The sequence below is a fragment of the Bombina bombina genome, chromosome 1 (genome assembly GCF_027579735.1).
Source record: "Bombina bombina isolate aBomBom1 chromosome 1, aBomBom1.pri, whole genome shotgun sequence".
In the NCBI taxonomy this organism is placed as follows: Eukaryota; Metazoa; Chordata; class Amphibia; order Anura; family Bombinatoridae; genus Bombina; species Bombina bombina.
Window position 1 is genome coordinate 1,384,401,114 of NC_069499.1, and position 17,518 is coordinate 1,384,418,631.

The window sequence follows — 17,518 nt, forward strand, 5'->3', positions numbered from 1 at the left end:
AGATTCAAATGTATATTCTTGATCTCTCCATACTCTGCAAATTTATCATGAATGTCCTCCTCTGTAGCTTCCTCATGAACTCCAGTAACAAACAAGATCCAGCCTTCAACCGCTGAGAGAAAAAACAAAACAAAAAGGGAGGAGGGTGAGACATGTATAGTAGTGTGCATTAACTATAATGCTGAGCGTCAGTGCTCAACATACAAAACATGGTACAACTCAGTACACATAATAGGTAAATAGCAAATATTAGTCTAAAACATATGTTTAAGTACATAACATTTCTACATTTTCATAAACATGTTTTATATACATGGTTCTTATAAGACTATAACCAGTTTATTCTCATGAAATCCAACCCAAAATTGCATGATCAAAGAAAACATCATCTGGAAACTTAATTATAAAAAAAAAAATATATATATGATTTAGCCGAAGACGCAAATACATGTATTTTGGTGCACTAAACACACATAATAAAATAAAAATGGGACCACTTAAGGGGTTTCACCAATAAATCATAGAATCGCATAATCAATTAACGTATAATAAAAATACAATGCAAAAAGAATGAGTTTGAATTACAAATGAGTAGATTTGTTTCTGATAAATGTCAGTTTCATTTTTCCTTCATAGTCATGTGACAGCCATTAGCCAAAATTCAAAATTCATACATCTTGCACATGCTCAGTAGGATCTGGCGCCACTGAAAAGGTGCACATAAAACGTTTGTGCACATTTAGATAATGGATGTGAATTTAAAAGTTGTTTAAAATTGTGTGCTCAATCTGAATCATTAAAGAGGTGCTAGCGAAAGGCAGGCATGATGTATAAAATACAAGCTAAATCATAAAATCCCTATCTGGGAAACTGCTTAACAGTTATTTATGAAATACTTACATCTCTGGGGACCAGGTTCATCTCCATCTTGTTCTACACTGTCATAATCTTCCCGTATCCTCGCTCTTGAACCTTCATCCGCTTAATAGTTCAGGAATTCAAAAATTAAATGTTAACTTTATCAATGGGACCACAATTAAAACAAAAAAATAAAAAGGCACCGATTTTAAAAGTTATTTTTAATTAGCACAGAACCAGCTAACTGCTAGGTGAGTTATGGTTAAAATTCCTGTTTAAACTGAAGGGTCACATACCCAGGTGGCTATCACCTAATAAACCCATAAGCATATGGAAAAAAAATAATGAGGGTGGGGTAACGATCACCCCCCAAAAACACATACTAGCATATGAAGCCCCTTATCTAATGAGGCTGTAATCTGCTTTTTAATAATAGGCCTTAGATCCATCCAGCTATATACAGTTTGTCAGCCTCTCTGGGGACAAGCACAATTGTTACAAGAGGTGTTTAATTTCCCTATGGCTGTTATGTGATCACCCTAGTAATGATCACATAGGGAGTCTATTTAAGCTGGTTAAATATTACCAGCTCTATCATTACACATAAACCTCTCCTGACCACCAGTCTACTGGGACCCCTCATTGCCTTTGAAAGAGTTTGTTTACTAGAGACCACTAATTGCAGTTGCACACCTTATGTGAAATTCATGGCACTGAATGGGTTAATAAATTAGATTGCAAGGTTAATTTTTGATGCAGAGTAGATATTACCCTCCCACCTAGGAATTTAAAATTTCTGGAACTTTTCAAGCAAATTGAAAGTCATTTTGTTACACTGAGAACATGAAATGCAGTGTATATAAAAGAATTATGTTTGAAATAACATAATTTATGTAAGAACTTACCTGATAAATTCATTTCTTTCATATTAGCAAGAGTCCATGAGCTAGTGACGTATGGGATATACATTCCTACCAGGAGGGGCAAAGTTTCCCAAACCTCAAAATGCCTATAAATACACCCCTCACCACACCCACAATTCAGTTTAACGAATAGCCAAGAAGTGGGGTGATAAAAAAGTGCGAAAGCATATAAAATAAGGAATTGGAATAATTGTGCTTTATACAAAATCATAACCACCACAAAAAAAGGGCGGGCCTCATGGACTCTTGCTAATATGAAAGAAATGAATTTATCAGGTAAGTTCTTACATAAATTATGTTTTCTTTCATGTAATTAGCAAGAGTCCATGAGCTAGTGACGTATGGGATAATGACTACCCAAGATGTGGATCTTTCCACACAAGAGTCACTAGAGAGGGAGGGATAAAATAAAGACAGCCAATTCCTGCTGAAAATAATCCACACCCAAAATAAAGTTTTAACGAAAAACATAAGCAGAAGATTCAAACTGAAAACGCTGCCTGAAGTACTTTTCTACCAAAAACTGCTTCAGAAGAAGAAAATACATCCAAATGGTAGAATTTAGTAAAAGTATGCAAAGAGGACCAAGTTGCTGCTTTGCAGATCTGGTCAACCGAAGCTTCATTCCTAAACGCCCAGGAAGTAGAAACTGACCTAGTAGAATGCGCTGTAATTCTCTGAGGCGGAGTTTTACCCGACTCAACATAGGCAAGATGAATTAAAGATTTCAACCAAGATGCCAAAGAAATGGCAGAAGCTTTCTGGCCTTTTCTAGAACCGGAAAAGATAACAAATAGACTAGAAGTCTTACGAAAAGATTTCGTAGCTTCAACATAATATTTCAAAGCTCTAACAACATCCAAAGAATGCAACGATTTCTCCTTAGAATTCTTAGGATTAGGACATAATGAAGGAACCACAATTTCTCTACTAATGTTGTTGGAATTCACAACTTTAGGTAAAAATTCAAAAGAAGTTCGCAACACCGCCTTATCCTGATGAAAAATCAGAAAAGGAGACTCACAAGAAAGAGCAGATAATTCAGAAACTCTTCTGGCAGAAGAGATGGCCAAAAGGAACAAAACTTTCCAAGAAAGTAATTTAATGTCCAATGAATGCATAGGTTCAAATGGAGGAGCTTGAAGAGCTCCCAGAACCAAATTCAAACTCCAAGGAGGAGAAATTGACTTAATGACAGGTTTTATACGAACCAAAGCTTGTACAAAACAATGAATATCAGGAAGAATAGCAATCTTTCTGTGAAAAAGAACAGAAAGAGCAGAGATTTGTCCTTTCAAAGAACTTGCGGACAAACCCTTATCTAAACCATCCTGAAGGAACTGTAAAATTCTCGGTATTCTAAAAGAATGCCAGGAAAAATGATGAGAAAGACACCAAGAAATATAAGTCTTCCAGACTCTATAATATATCTCTCGAGATACAGATTTACGAGCCTGTAACATAGTATTAATCACAGAGTCAGAGAAACCTCTTTGACCAAGAATCAAGCGTTCAATCTCCATACCTTTAAATTTAAGGATTTCAGATCCTGATGGAAAAAAGGACCTTGTGACAGAAGGTCTGGTCTTAACGGAAGAGTCCACGGTTGGCAAGAGGCCATCCGGACAAGATCCGCATACCAAAACCTGTGAGACCATGCCGGAGCTACCAGCAGAACAAACTAGCATTCCTTCAGAATCTTGGAGATTACTCTTGGAAGAAGAACTAGAGGCGGAAAGATATAGGCAGGATGATACTTCCAAGGAAGTGATAATGCATCCACTGCCTCCGCCTGAGGATCCCGGGATCTGGACAGATACCTGGGAAGTTTCTTGTTTAGATGGGACGCCATCAGATCTATTTCTGGAAGTTCCCACATTTGAACAATCTGAAGAAATACCTCTGGGTGAAGAGACCATTTGCCCGGATGAAACGTTTGGCGACTGAAATAATCCGCTTCCCAATTGTCTACACCTGGGATATGAACCGCAGAGATTAGACAGGAGCTGGATTCCGCCCAAACCAAAATTCGAGATACTTCTTTCATAGCCAGAGGACTGAGTCCCTCCTTGATGATTGATGTATGCCACAGTTGTGACATTGTCTGTCTGAAAACAAATGAACGATTCTCTCTTCAGAAGAGGCCAAAACTAAAGAGCTCTGAAAATTGCACGGAGTTCCAAAATATTGATCGGTAATCTCACCTCCTGAGATTCCCAAACTCCTTGTGCCGTCAGAGATCCCCACACAGCTCCCCAACCTGTAAGACTTGCATCTGTTGAAATTACAGTCCAGGTCGGAAGCACAAAAGAAGCCCCCTGAATTAAACGATGGTGATCTGTCCACCATGTTAGAGAGTGTCGAACAATCGGTTTTAAAGATATTAATTGAGATATCTTCGTGTAATCCTTGCACCATTGCTTCAGCATACAGAGCTGAAGAGGTCGCATGTGAAAACGAGCAAAGGGGATCGCGTCCGATGCAGCAGTCATAAGACCTAGAATTTCCATGCATAAGGCTACCGAAGGGAATGATTGTGACTGAAGGTTTCGACAAGCTGTAATCAACTTTAGACGTCTCTTGTCTGTTAAAGACAGAGTCATGGACACTTAATCCATCTGGAAACCCAGAAAGGTTACCCTTGTCTGAGGAATCAAAGAACTTTTTGGTAAATTGATCCTCCAACCATGATCTTGAAGAAACAACACAAGTCGATTCGTATGAGATTCTGCTAAATGTAAAGACTGAGCAAGTACCAAGATATCGTCCAAATAAGGAAATACCACAATACCCTGTTCTCTGATTACAGACAGCAGGGCACCGAGAACCTTTGTAAAAATTCTTGGAGCTGTAGCTAGGCCAAACGGCAGAGCCACAAACTGGTAATGCTTGTCCAGAAACGAGAATCTCAGGAACTGATAATGATCTGGATGAATCGGAATATGCAGATATGCATCCTGTAAATCTATTGTGGACATATAATTCCCTTGCTGAACAAAAGGTAAGATAGTCCTTACAGTTACCATCTTGAACGTTGGTATCCTTACATAACGATTCAATATTTTTAGATCCAGAACTGGTCTGAAAGAATTCTCCTTCTTTGGTACAATGAAGAGATTTGAATAAAACCCCATCCCCTGTTCCGGAACTGGAACTGGCATAATTACTCCAGTCAACTCTAGATCTGAAACACATTTCAGAAATGCTTGAGCTTTTACTGGATTTACTGGGACACGGGAAAGAAAAAATCTCTTTGCAGGAGGTCTCAACTTGAAACCAATTCTGTACCCTTCTGAAACAATGCTCTGAATCCAAAGATTGTGAACAGAATTGATCCAAATTTCCTTGAAAAAACGTAACCTGCCCCCTACCAGCTGAGCAGGAATGAGGGCCGCACCTTCATGTGGACTTAGAAGCAGGCTTTGCCTTTCTAGCTGGCTTGGATTTATTCCAGACTGGAGATGGTCTCCAAACTGAAACTGCTCCTGAGGATGAAGGATCAGGCTTTTGTTCTTTGTTGAAACGAAAGGAACGAAAATGATTATTAGCCCTGTTTTTACCTTTAGATTTTTTATCCTGTGGTAAAAAAGTTCCTTTCCCACCAGTAACAGTTGAAATAATGGAATCCAACTGAGAACCAAATAATTTGTTACCCTGGAAAGAAATGGAAAGTAAAGTTGATTTAGAAGCCATATCAGCATTCCAAGTTTTAAGCCATAAAGCTCTTCTAGCTAAAATAGCTAGAGACATAAACCTGACATCAACTCTGATAATATCAAAAATGGCATCACAGATAAAATTATTAGCATGCTGAAGAAGAATAATAATATCATGAGAATCACGATGTGTTACTTGTTGCGCTAAAGTTTCCAACCAAAAAGTTGAAGCTGCAGCAACATCAGCCAAAGATATAGCAGGTCTAAGAAGATTACCTGAACACAGATAAGCTTTTCTTAGAAAGGACTCAATTTTCCTATCAAGAGGATCCTTAAACGAAGTACCATCTGACGTAGGAATAGTAGTACGTTTAGCAAGGGTAGAAATAGCCCCATCAACTTTAGGGATCTTGTCCCAAAATTCTAATCTGTCAGACGGCACAGGATATAATTGCTTAAAACGTTTAGAAGGAGTAAATGAATTACCCAAATTATCCCATTCTTTGGAAATTACTGCAGAAATAGCATTAGGAACAGGAAAAACTTCTGGAATAACCACAGGAGCTTTAAATACCTTATCTAAACGTTTAGAATTAGTATCAAGAGGACCAGAATCCTCTATTTCTAAAGCAATTAGTACTTCTTTAAGTAAAGAACGAATAAATTCCATTTTAGCTTTGGTAGATTCAGCACTTGACAGCGATTTTCCTGTAGTATCTTCTGACTCAGATGCAACGTGAGACATCTTGCAATATGTAAGAGAAAAAACAACATATATAAAGCAAAATTGATCAAATTCCTTAAATGACAGTTTCAGGAATGGGAAAAAATGCCAAAGAACAAGCTTCTAGCAACCAGAAGCAATAAAAAATGAGACTTAAATAATGTGGAGACAAAAGTGACGCCCATATTTTTTCGCGCCAAATAAGACGCCCACATTATTTGGCGCCTAAATGCTTTTTGGCGCCAAAAATGACGCCACATCCGGAACGCCGACATTTTTGGCGCAAAATAACGTCAAAAAATGACGCAACTTCCGGCGACACGTATGACGCCGGAAACGGAAATAGAATTTTTGCGCCAAAAAAGTCCGCGCCAAGAATGACGCAATAAAATGAAGCATTTTCAGCCCCCGCGAGCCTAACAGCCCACAGGGAAAAAGTCAAATTTTAAGGTAAGAAAAATGTTAAATTAAAATGCATTATCCCAAATATGAAACTGACTGTCTGAAAATAAGGAAAGTTGAACATTCTGTGTCAAGGCAAATAAATGTTTGAATACATATATTTAGAACTTTATAAACAAAGTGCCCAACCATAGCTAGGAGTGTCACAGAAAATAAGACTTACTTACCCCAGGACACTCATCTACATATAGCAGATAGCCAAACCAGTACTGAAACGAGAATCAGCAGAGGTAATGGTATATATAAGAGTATATCGTCGATCTGAAAAGGGAGGTAAGAGATGAATCTCTACGACCGATAACAGAGAACCTATGAAATAGACCCCTTAGAAGGAGATCACTGCATTCAAATAGGCAATACTCTCCTCACATCCCTCTGACATTCACTGCACGCTGAGAGGAAAACCGGGCTCCAACTTGCTGCGGAGCGCATATCAACGTAGAATCTAGCACAAACTTACTTCACCACCTCCATCGGAGGCAAAGTTTGTAAAACTGAATTGTGGGTGTGGTGAGGGGTGTATTTATAGGCATTTTGAGGTTTGGGAAACTTTGCCCCTCCTGGTAGGAATGTATATCCCATACGTCACTAGCTCATGGACTCTTGCTAATTACATGAAAGAAAATAGTACAGCCTATTTATAATTGCCCTTAATTGGAAACAGCAGAGAATGTAAACAGTTACAACATGGTAGCTTCCATTGTTTTATAGACACTGAAACTTCACACTTATTTTGTTACTAAACAGCTAATGAAACTTAAAAAAAATACATCTACATGTTATTCTCAGGCTAATCTTTTCTTTCAATGCATCATTACATCTAGCATTTGTTTAGTGTTTAATGTGCCTTTTAAAAAAAAACTTCTGTAGCATAGGACCCCTCCCACTTTGTCCGCCCCTGTGCAGCTCACCCGCCTCCTGCCTTGTCTCCCACACCTCCCACCAACACAAGAAGTTAATCTTTAGACAGTGTCACCGTGCAAAGTACCGCATGACATATACATACGTATTTTTGTGTTAAGGGGTTCAAGTTAGTTTAAAAGACAGCAACACTAGAGATGTGCATTTGCTGTATGTCCATCACCACCAGCAATCAGAGCCGGATTTATTCTTGCGAAAGTGCAACACAAGGAGCACCTTGAGATTTTAATATAAAAGGTTTAGCTATGCATTGTAAAACAACTGCAATATACAGTAATTTACTATTAATAATATTTCATGTAATTTAGCTCTATAAATTATGGGTTTTTTTTATTTTGAGAACTGGAAATGCCGAGTGCAGACTTCTCAAGACTAACCCTGCTACTTATGCTTCCCTAACGGCCTTTATCAGATAACAGAAATAACAACAAAATAATGCAGTTTATACTAACACTGTTCTCAAAGCAAAGTGTGGAAAACAGCACCAACAGATATGTGGCTTGTGGGGCACGGAACCCAGGATCTGCCTTATCCTGCAAATACTTCAAGTAGCAAAAAAGATTTGTTCCAGCCACCAATAGTTAAAAAACCTTTATTTCTTCATATAGGGTCTTTTGACAAACATACAACGTTTCAGACCTGCTATAGGTCCTTAGTCATGTATACTGAACATACACTGATTCATCATTTAAATACTTTACACCTGGTCAATTGTTCACCTGTTGTCATGTGACTACTCATTGTATCACTGCCATCTTGTGGCCATCTAACATATATATTCCTATTGAAAAAAAGCATTCTGAATAGTCACATTGAAAAGGTTTAAGTATCAAACAATGTTAATAGATAAAATCATATGTACAAAATTAAAATAGAAGAAATCTTTACGCACAATATGCAGATATGCCATTGCTGTTTACTTGTTATTTAAATGTTAATTTGGACTCTTTCATTTTAGAGTTGATTTCAAAAAATTGCTGCTAAAGATTATATGGATTACTGTCAATTTGAACACTGTAGGCCTATTTTGAAAATAATCTTTTACTTTTCTCTTTAGTCTTTTTATGTGTAAAGATAATTTTTGTAAAAAATTTTTTTTTTTTTTCCAAAAAAATCTCCCTTCAATTTTACTCAGCCCATTAAAAGGGGTTGTTAGAAAATTATTTTAGATTAAAGAAATGCAGGTATCATAATACTCAGCCCATTAAAAAGGGAAGATTTACATATTCATAGAGATGTTTTAGGAAAAACAAATATTTAGTAAAACAAACTCCAATCGAATTCTTTGTTCATACCCTTAGGTATTAAGCTTTCCAATTTGTATATCCAAAACATCAGCCAGCTCAGATTCCAAATAATTGAACAGATTGAGAGACCAAGGAGGGGGGGTAATAGAGAACATATACTAAAAACAAGAGAGATGTTTTGGATATACAAATTGGAAAGCTTAATACCTAAGGGTATGAACAAAGAATTCGATTGGAGTTTGTTTTACTAAATATTTGTTTTTCCTAAAACATCTCTATGAATATGTAAATCTTCCCTTTTTAATGGGCTGAGTATTATGATACCTGCATTTCTTTAATCTAAAATAATTTTCTAACAACCCCTTTTAATGGGCTGAGTAAAATTGAAGGGAGATTTTTTTGAAAAAAAAAAAAAAAAAAAAAAATTTTACAAAAATTATCTTTACACATAAAAAGACTAAAGAGAAAAGTAAAAGATTATTTTCAAAATAGGCCTACAGTGTTCAAATTGACAGTAATCCATATAATCTTTAGCAGCAATTTTTTGAAATCAACTCTAAAATGAAAGAGTCCAAATTAACATTTAAATAACAAGTAAACAGCAATGGCATATCTGCATATTGTGCGTAAGATTTCTTCTATTTTAATTTTGTACATATGATTTTATCTATTAACATTGTTTGATACTTAAACCTTTTCAATGTGACTATTCAGAATGCTTTTTTTCAATAGGAATATATATGTTAGATGGCCACAAGATGGCAGTGATACAATAATGAGTAGTCACATGACAACAGGTGAACAATTGACCAGGTGTAAAGTATTTAAATGATGAATCAGTGTATGTTCAGTATACATGACTAAGGACCTATAGCAGGTCTGAAACGTTGTATGTTTGTCAAAAGACCCTATATGAAGAAATAAAGGTTTAACTATTGGTGGCTGGAACAAATCTTTTTTGCTACTTATACTAACACTGTTGTCTGTAGACTCAAGCCCTGATTGACGGCTCAAAAAAGCAAACAAAAAAACAGCCCACGGATGGTAAACAACTCAGCACTGTTTGTTACAGTGCAAATAAGCTTATATAAATAAAATCTATTCCACAAGAGTGCCTTAATTGTTAGGTGTATACATTTGTTTAATAGTTATTAAAAATAAAAGAGAACAGAATAGGAATGGAATAAAGTATCAAGCAAACTTACCAGCTCCAAAACCTCTGCCTTTCCTTTTCTTCGCTTTCTCCTTCAACTTATGAATACTTTCTGCAAATAGAACAAACTTGTGTTAGAGAATAAAACCATAGCAAATGATTAGCTTTATATAATGAAAAATAAATAAAAGGAATGGTAGAACCATTTTGCGCAGTAGACAAAATGTATATGAACTTATAAACATGCTGCTCAACTTATTAAATGGTAATAGGACAGCCAAATACACAACCGATCTGTGATATCATGCCTTGCAGAAAGAAAAATGTCATCCAGATTAAAGAGGTAGCGACGATTGACATCAGAAGGGGAGTGGTCTTGTCTTTTTTATAGAAAAAAAAATATTAGGGACACTGCTAATTGTGTTTTATCAAGAAGATTAAAGTGAATGTCAACTTTCTTGAATCAATGTCCGTTTTTTTAAAAATAACTATTAAAAACAGGGGCACTTTCATTCATGAATGTTTACATTGCACTGGATTTTACAAATACTTACCTTCTCCTGAAACACTGGATCGCCGATCCCACGCCTGCAGCTCCTCTGTACATTGTCAGCAATGAAACCGGCTCTCTCCAATCACGGCTTCCACCCCAGGAGCATTCATCTGCTGAGGCCACGCCGTGATTGGAGGAAGCCGGTTTCGTCATTGCTGTGTAAGTACAGGAGGAAGAAGCATGCGGGGCGATCGGCGATCCGGTGTTTCAGGAGAAGAAGGTGGTAAGTATTTGCAAAATCCGGTACAATGCAAACTTTGATGAATGAAAGTACCCCTGTTTTTAAATGTTTTTTTTTTTTGTTTTTTTTAAACCGGGCACTGATTTATGAAATTTTATATTCACTTTAAGGGAAGCAAAAGCCCCTAGTGTAACTTTCAAAGCAAGACCATATGCTGCTTGTATTGTGGTGAAGAATAACTTCACATTCATTGTTAATACTTTTTACATGGATTAAAGGGACACCAAACCCAAAATTTTTCTATCGTGATTCAGATAGAGCATGCAATTTTAAGCAACTTTCTAATTTACGCCTATTATCAAATTCTATTAATTCTCTTGGTATCTTTATTTGAAATGCAAGAATGTAAGTTTAGATGCCGGCCCATTTTTGGTGAACACACTGTGTTGTTCTTGCTGAATGGTGGGTAAATTCACCTATCAATAAACAAGTGCTTTCCATGGTTCTGAACCAAAAAATAGCTTAGATGCCTTCTTTTTCAAATAAAGAAAGCAAGAGAACGAAGAAAAATTGATAATAGAAGAATATTAGAAAGTTGTTGAAAACTGCATGCTCTATCTGAATCACAAAAGAAAAAATGTGTTCAGTGTCCCTTTAAATTCCTGGAAAGAACAAAAAATGGGAGCACAGGCTTAGCAACAGGCATTCTTTGCTCACTTTAGTAACACATTTATAACTGTTCCTAACTTGGCATCAGCAGAGAAGGAAAACAAGATTACAATACAATGACACCTGCTGTTTTATGTACACTAAAAGTTTACACTTATTTTTCAGTACTTTAACTTATGCCGATGCATAAGGCTAATCTTTACTTTCAATCAGTCCACATAGCGTGTATTCAGTGTTTAACTTATATTTAAGCAACCCCAATCCAATTCATGTTTCAAAACTCACTTTACAAAACATTGGCAATTAATAGAATAGTTGGTTATAACTTATTGGATGACAATTACAGTAATAAAAAAAAGGGCTGTAGCTTCAACTGCCAGGGCTATATAACGAAACACAAAATAAATTTAGAGACTATATTAAAAAAAACACACATGTAACAACCAGCTGATGAACAGAAAACTATGGTCAATAAAATGCAATTCGTGATGCACTTGCATATAAGACCAATTACTTTAAATTAGACACATTATAAAATAAGACTATGTTTTGCACATCTAAAACCTCATACGCATTCATAGCGAATTTAAAAAAAAAATCTCATATTCTTCATATAAAACTTAATTAACTTTTAATTTTAAAAATGGACAATTGAATCCTTATTTATAATATTTTTAAAATGTGAGTCATACGCTAGAGCAGGTATTGACGTGCCTTTTGTTGAATTTGGAGTGCTGATTTGCTTTAATATCATAACACCTATGGAACCTTTGTTAAAATTCCCGACTTCTTTGTTATGTCAGTAAAAATCGGCTCGACAAAAACAATCGTACAGCCTACCATGCATTGGCCATCACAATAAAAAAAATGTTTAGATCAACGCTATAGGTGGGTATGGACTATAAAGTTGTGGCCTCCATAAGAACAGATCCCTAAGATCTACCGCCTCATAGATCCACCAGGAATTTAGTATGTGCCAAGGTGAAGGGTAAACTGTCAATATCTCACCGTCTCCATCCTCGTCCATAGCGAAGTCCTCTCCGCCAGCCTCGTGTAAATCTAGTACGTCCGCCATGCTTACTTGCTTCTCCTGTGCTTACAGCAAACGGAATAAAAATAACGAACAGGGCCAAGTGAATATCAACTTCCGGCGCACTGCACTGACGTAATAAATGCAAGACAGCTAGAGAGGAAGTCATGTGACGTATACGCGTATTTTCTCAGATCCCATAAGGGATATTTTCTGTGATTGGCTGTAACGCCTGCCATATTGCGGACTTTTATTAGCTCAGCTGTTTCCGACCTAATACTATGTTATTTAGCAACATAACACTACCTTTCATGCTACATAAACTTTTTATTTATGCGATTTATTAAACGCAAATTGAAAATTACAAAAACTATTAATATGTAGATAGAGGCTTCATGATGAACATATCTTATATAAACGCAAGCTCTACTCCGCGTCATCACATTCCAATCTCAGCATGTCAGAAACAATCTACCCGTCAGATTCTTGGACACTTTTAAAGTGCATGCGCGCACAGAGGTGTAGTTTGTATATGTAAGGCATGATGGGTAATGTATTAAATCTCAAAGAACTGTGGTGCCTTTATTTATAGCTGTAATATACTGTTATAACAAGTCACATTAAAATTATTTTTTATAAACTGAACCTTAAAGGGACATAAAACAAGTTGGGATAGAGACAAAATATAAGATGTAGTTTAATTACTTTACCTGCAATTGTTTTTAGTGCAGTGCCTCGCCATTAACCCTTTCTTTTAAAGGGACACTAAATGATGGAAAAAACTTATCTTCAATCGCAAGATTATAAAATTATAATAATCTTTGTAATGTGCATTGCGTTTCATAGTATTACCGTTCTCAATATATCCTTCTTTGAAAGTTTATTGATTTCCAAACCCACCGCTAGGCTATTCTTTTGCATCCTTCAATCATCAAAGATAACCTGGGTTATCAAAATGTCGGACTTCGGCCGTTATGCGCATGCGCGATCTTATGCACACATCATCCAATACGTCACTCGGCCTTAAACCAGCAGACCCTCTGAATTGCAATTAGAGAACTGATGACAAGAACGGAGCTGTGCACAGGCGTGAGTAAACGGATCGCAATGCACATGCGCCTGGTCACTTAATGATATGCGTTGGAACGCAATCGGATTGGCAATTTAGTTTGTTATTAAACGGCCCACAATAGAGGGTTGCCTTTAGTTACGTCATACCTGAAATATAAAATTATACTTTTAATATATTCAGAAAGATTGTTAAGCTGTATAAATAGGTAAGTTATGAGCTATAAACTTTGGTGATACGAAATTGGTGATCTAAATTTGCTTAAAATTTAAAAGTTTTGGAATCCTTTAAGTTTCTGAATTGTACAGCTATGCTGTCAGAATTCTCCAGACAGCATAGCTATGTAACTAAGTTTGCTTATTTTTGATAATTATTTTAAAATACTTGCCAGCAATTTTTAAACATTTTTCTTTCCTGTGGCATGGAGAGTCCACAATGTCATTCCAATTACTAGTGAATTATTAAACTCCTGACCAGCAAGAGGAGGGAAAGAGCACCCCAGCAAAGCTGTTAAGTGAAACTTCCCTTACCCATAATCCTCAGTCATGCCTCTGTCAATGGAGGATGTGCGAAGATGGTGTCTGAAGATATTTAATCCTTTTATGGGTACTTTTCCCTGCAAGCAAGGATTGGGGTTATGCTGTGTCCATGTCAATCTCTTTAGTAAGAGTAATGGTGGCTATTAGCAATTAGAAAGCGGCGAGGTTGTCTTTGCTTTATTTCTAACATTATTGCTACCCCTTCATAGAAAGCCAGGGTTGGTTACTCTGTTCTTTCTTATTTTCCAGGTCCCTGTCAGCGATCAGATAAGGCTAACAGACCTGTATCTGTTGTGACTGCTCCACAACAGAAGATCCTAGAGGTTAAAGGGACAGTAAACCTTTAAAAAAAATGTTATATAATTCTGCACATAGTGCAAAATTATATAACATTACATTAGCCAAACGTTTTAAATCATAATTTTGCCTTTTTATTTTTAAAAAATATTGCCGTTTTACAGACCCGCTCTCTGGGCTCTGCTGAGCGGGTCTGTTGTTTTTACTGAGCGCATCGGGCCAGCTGTATAGTCACAGCCCGGCCCGACCGCGCCATTAGACACAATGCAGCTCGCTCCTGCTCTGTCTGACAGCGGGAGCGAGCTGCATTGTGTCTAATGGTGCGGTCGGGCCGGGCTGTGACTATACAGCTTGCCCGATGCGCTCAGTAAAAACAACAGACCCGCTCAGCAGAGCCCAGAGAGCGGGTCTGTAAAACGGCGATATTTTTTAAAAATAAAAAGGCAATATTATGATTTAAAACGTTTGGCTAATGTAATGTTATATAATTCTGCACTATGTGCAGAATTATATAACATTTTTTTTAAGGTTTACTGACCCTTTAAGTCCATTTGTATTTTCATGCCCTCATAGGGGATCTATGCAGGGGACTCTGTAGTGGGTGCCCTATATTGCCCCTAAATTCCCTCTAAGGGGGTCTGAATAAGATTATATATCCTGTTGACAGGATATTTTTTTGGCCTTTTGAGTAGGTTGGGGGTTTTAATACTGCCGCTACAGTTGAACTGACTCCCTTTAGTGTAGGGGAGGGTGTCTGTGGCAACGTTTATATAGTGGCCATCTAGGAAACAGAGCTCCTAATGGTGTTTCTTTTTTCCCTTCTATTTCAGCCTTGACGTTCCGGTTTCAAGTAGGGGTTTTTACCTTTATAATTATTGGTGAACTGGAACGGGCTGTATAGTTTTTTTCAGAGGGTTTCCCTCTATCAGCATAGTTTGTGGCAGTTTGCATTTACTGGCCTTTTTATTTCTAACTCCCTCAGTTGTTGGGGACAAGTATCTGGCGTGAACCGCTGCCCTAAGCTTCCTCAGTGTTTCTTTCCCACCTAGGACCGGGTTGTTTGTGATGCAATTGTCAAACAACCGATGAGGGAGACAAGATGGTGCGAGTGTGTAGGGCTGCGCTATACATAGCAGTGCATCTGATCTCGCTAAGGGACACATCAGGTTGTATGTACCTTACATTGGTTTTGCGCTATGCTAAGAAGTGTTTCAGGACAGTTAGTTATACGATTGCTATGCAGTCCTCAGAACCCATGTATATCTGGGTTAGGACTTGAGACGGCCGGTGGCGGAATAATGTTTATAATATTTAGCGCTTTTAAGGTCACCATTTTTCTCTAAGATACGTGGCTTTCCTGATACTTTTTCCTCCTAGCAAGATCAGTAGAGCTGGCTTGCTTTTTAACTCCCTGGGGGTTTATGTTAATCTTGCACTGAACAGTAACTTGCCGGTACAGTTTCCCCAACCCACAAGGCTGAGTGGTTATGGAGACATGCACATATTATAATTTATGTCTTTATAACTCTTTTATTAAGAGTTCATACATATTTGCATTTATTTTATGGTGTACAAGCTTGTTTTCTCTACGTTAAAGGGACAGTACACTCTAAAATTGTTTTTATATTAATGCATTTTTAATGACTTGTTATATCAGCTGAAGAGTATAAAATGTATGATAAATTGCATTTTCACGTTTATTTGTGTATATGAAGTAGCTGGTTTTGTACTTTTAAACCACAGCCTATTACAATGGGTTGAGCTTCGGGTAATATCATATCTCATTATGTTATCACTTTGTGTACACACACTTACTTTGTTATCTTATATTTGTCTGGAAAACTAAAGCTTAATACATAGAGAGAACAATAGAACATTATCATTTTATTACTTAACTATCCTGCACCCCACTTGTAGTGTAATTTCTTCTGCTTACTGTGTTTACTTAGGCTATTCAATAGCTGAGACTCCAGTATCAAACTTTCAGTATAGGTTGGGAAACCACAAGCTAAAACAACTATTTCAAAGGCCAAAATATGGGTAAAGGAGCTACATGTAAACATTTTAATACACTCCAGCAGGTAAAATGGATCATTGGGAACAATTTAAATGGGAGAACATTTTTGGGTGAACTGTCCCTTTAAGTTTATGTTGGAGAATAAGTTGATCAATTCTGCCATCTGGTGTCCGTTATTGATATCAGTTTTCCTTCAACAAAAAAATCTCTCATATGAGTTAATTTCTAATTGAGGACTCCATTTATGTCTCTTTGTATATTCAAGGAGCTTAAGATTTTATATTATGTATCTTTGTGTTCTGTAAATGGGCACATTAGGGTTATCCCCTTTTTACAATAAAAGGTTGAATTTTCTAAATATTTATATAGATATTCTCTTATGTCATTAATACTCTAAGGGTTAATTGCATTTTTCTGCATATGAATCTATGCTGTTCTTTCTCACGCTGAGGTGATTTTTCACACTGAGGTGATTTCTCTTCTTTCCTCTAAGTGAAATACATGTATTTTATCTTAAAGAAGATGTACATCCATCAAGGATTACAGTGGCAACCTGTGGCAAGTATTGCTACGGTTGCAGGAGCAGCATCTTATTGGTGCAATGCCTTGTCTGATCTGATAGAAGAATACAACAGAGGAGATCCAAGATAAGATCAAAGTTCTTAATCTGCCAATACCTTTATCTCGATGCTATCATGCAGGTAATTAGACTGGGAGCTGAGAGGTCTAGCTTCAGTGTTCTAGCTCGCAGAGCTTTGTGGTTAAAATCTTGGTCAGCTGATGTTTCTTTTAAGACCAATTTTTGGCTTTACCTTATAAGGGTACAACTCTGTTTGGGCCTCGTATGGCAGCAATCATTTCAGTGATTTTGGGTGGAAAGGGATCTTTCCTACCTCAGGACAAGAAGAATAGCCCTAAGGGTCGACAGACTTCTAATTTTCGTTCCTTTCGCATTTTTAAAGGACAGAAGTCCTCCTCTTCTTCTTCCAATCCAGACCAATCCAGGTCCAATTGGAAATCCAGTCAGCCTTGGAATAAGGGAAAGCAAATAAAGAAACCTTCTGCTGACTCTAAATCAGCATGAAGGGTCCGCCCCCGATCCGGTTTTGGATCATGTGGGGGTCAGGCTTTCTCTTTTTAATCTGGCTTGGATACGCAATGTTCCAGATCCGTGGGCTGTGGACATAGTATCTCAGGGTTACAACATAGGATTCAGATA

The 17,518-nt window shown here is 37.1% G+C and overlaps 1 protein-coding gene across 1 annotated transcript in view; it reads right to left on the reverse strand.

Annotated features, from left to right (window-relative positions):
* The window catches only part of RBM8A (RNA binding motif protein 8A), a 19,167-nt gene extending 6,651 nt beyond the window's left edge, over positions 1–12,516 (reverse strand). The window contains exons 1-4 of the mRNA XM_053695638.1: positions 12,356–12,516; positions 9,997–10,056; positions 901–981; positions 1–112 (exon numbers count right to left, since the gene is read on the reverse strand). The exon at positions 1–112 is cut by the window's left edge and continues 25 nt beyond it. Coding sequence (XP_053551613.1) covers positions 1–112; positions 901–981; positions 9,997–10,056; positions 12,356–12,422 — 320 coding nt within the window. The 5' untranslated portion in view covers positions 12,423–12,516. The remainder of the gene's footprint in view (positions 113–900; positions 982–9,996; positions 10,057–12,355) is intronic.
* Between the last annotated feature and the right edge of the window lie 5,002 nt (positions 12,517–17,518).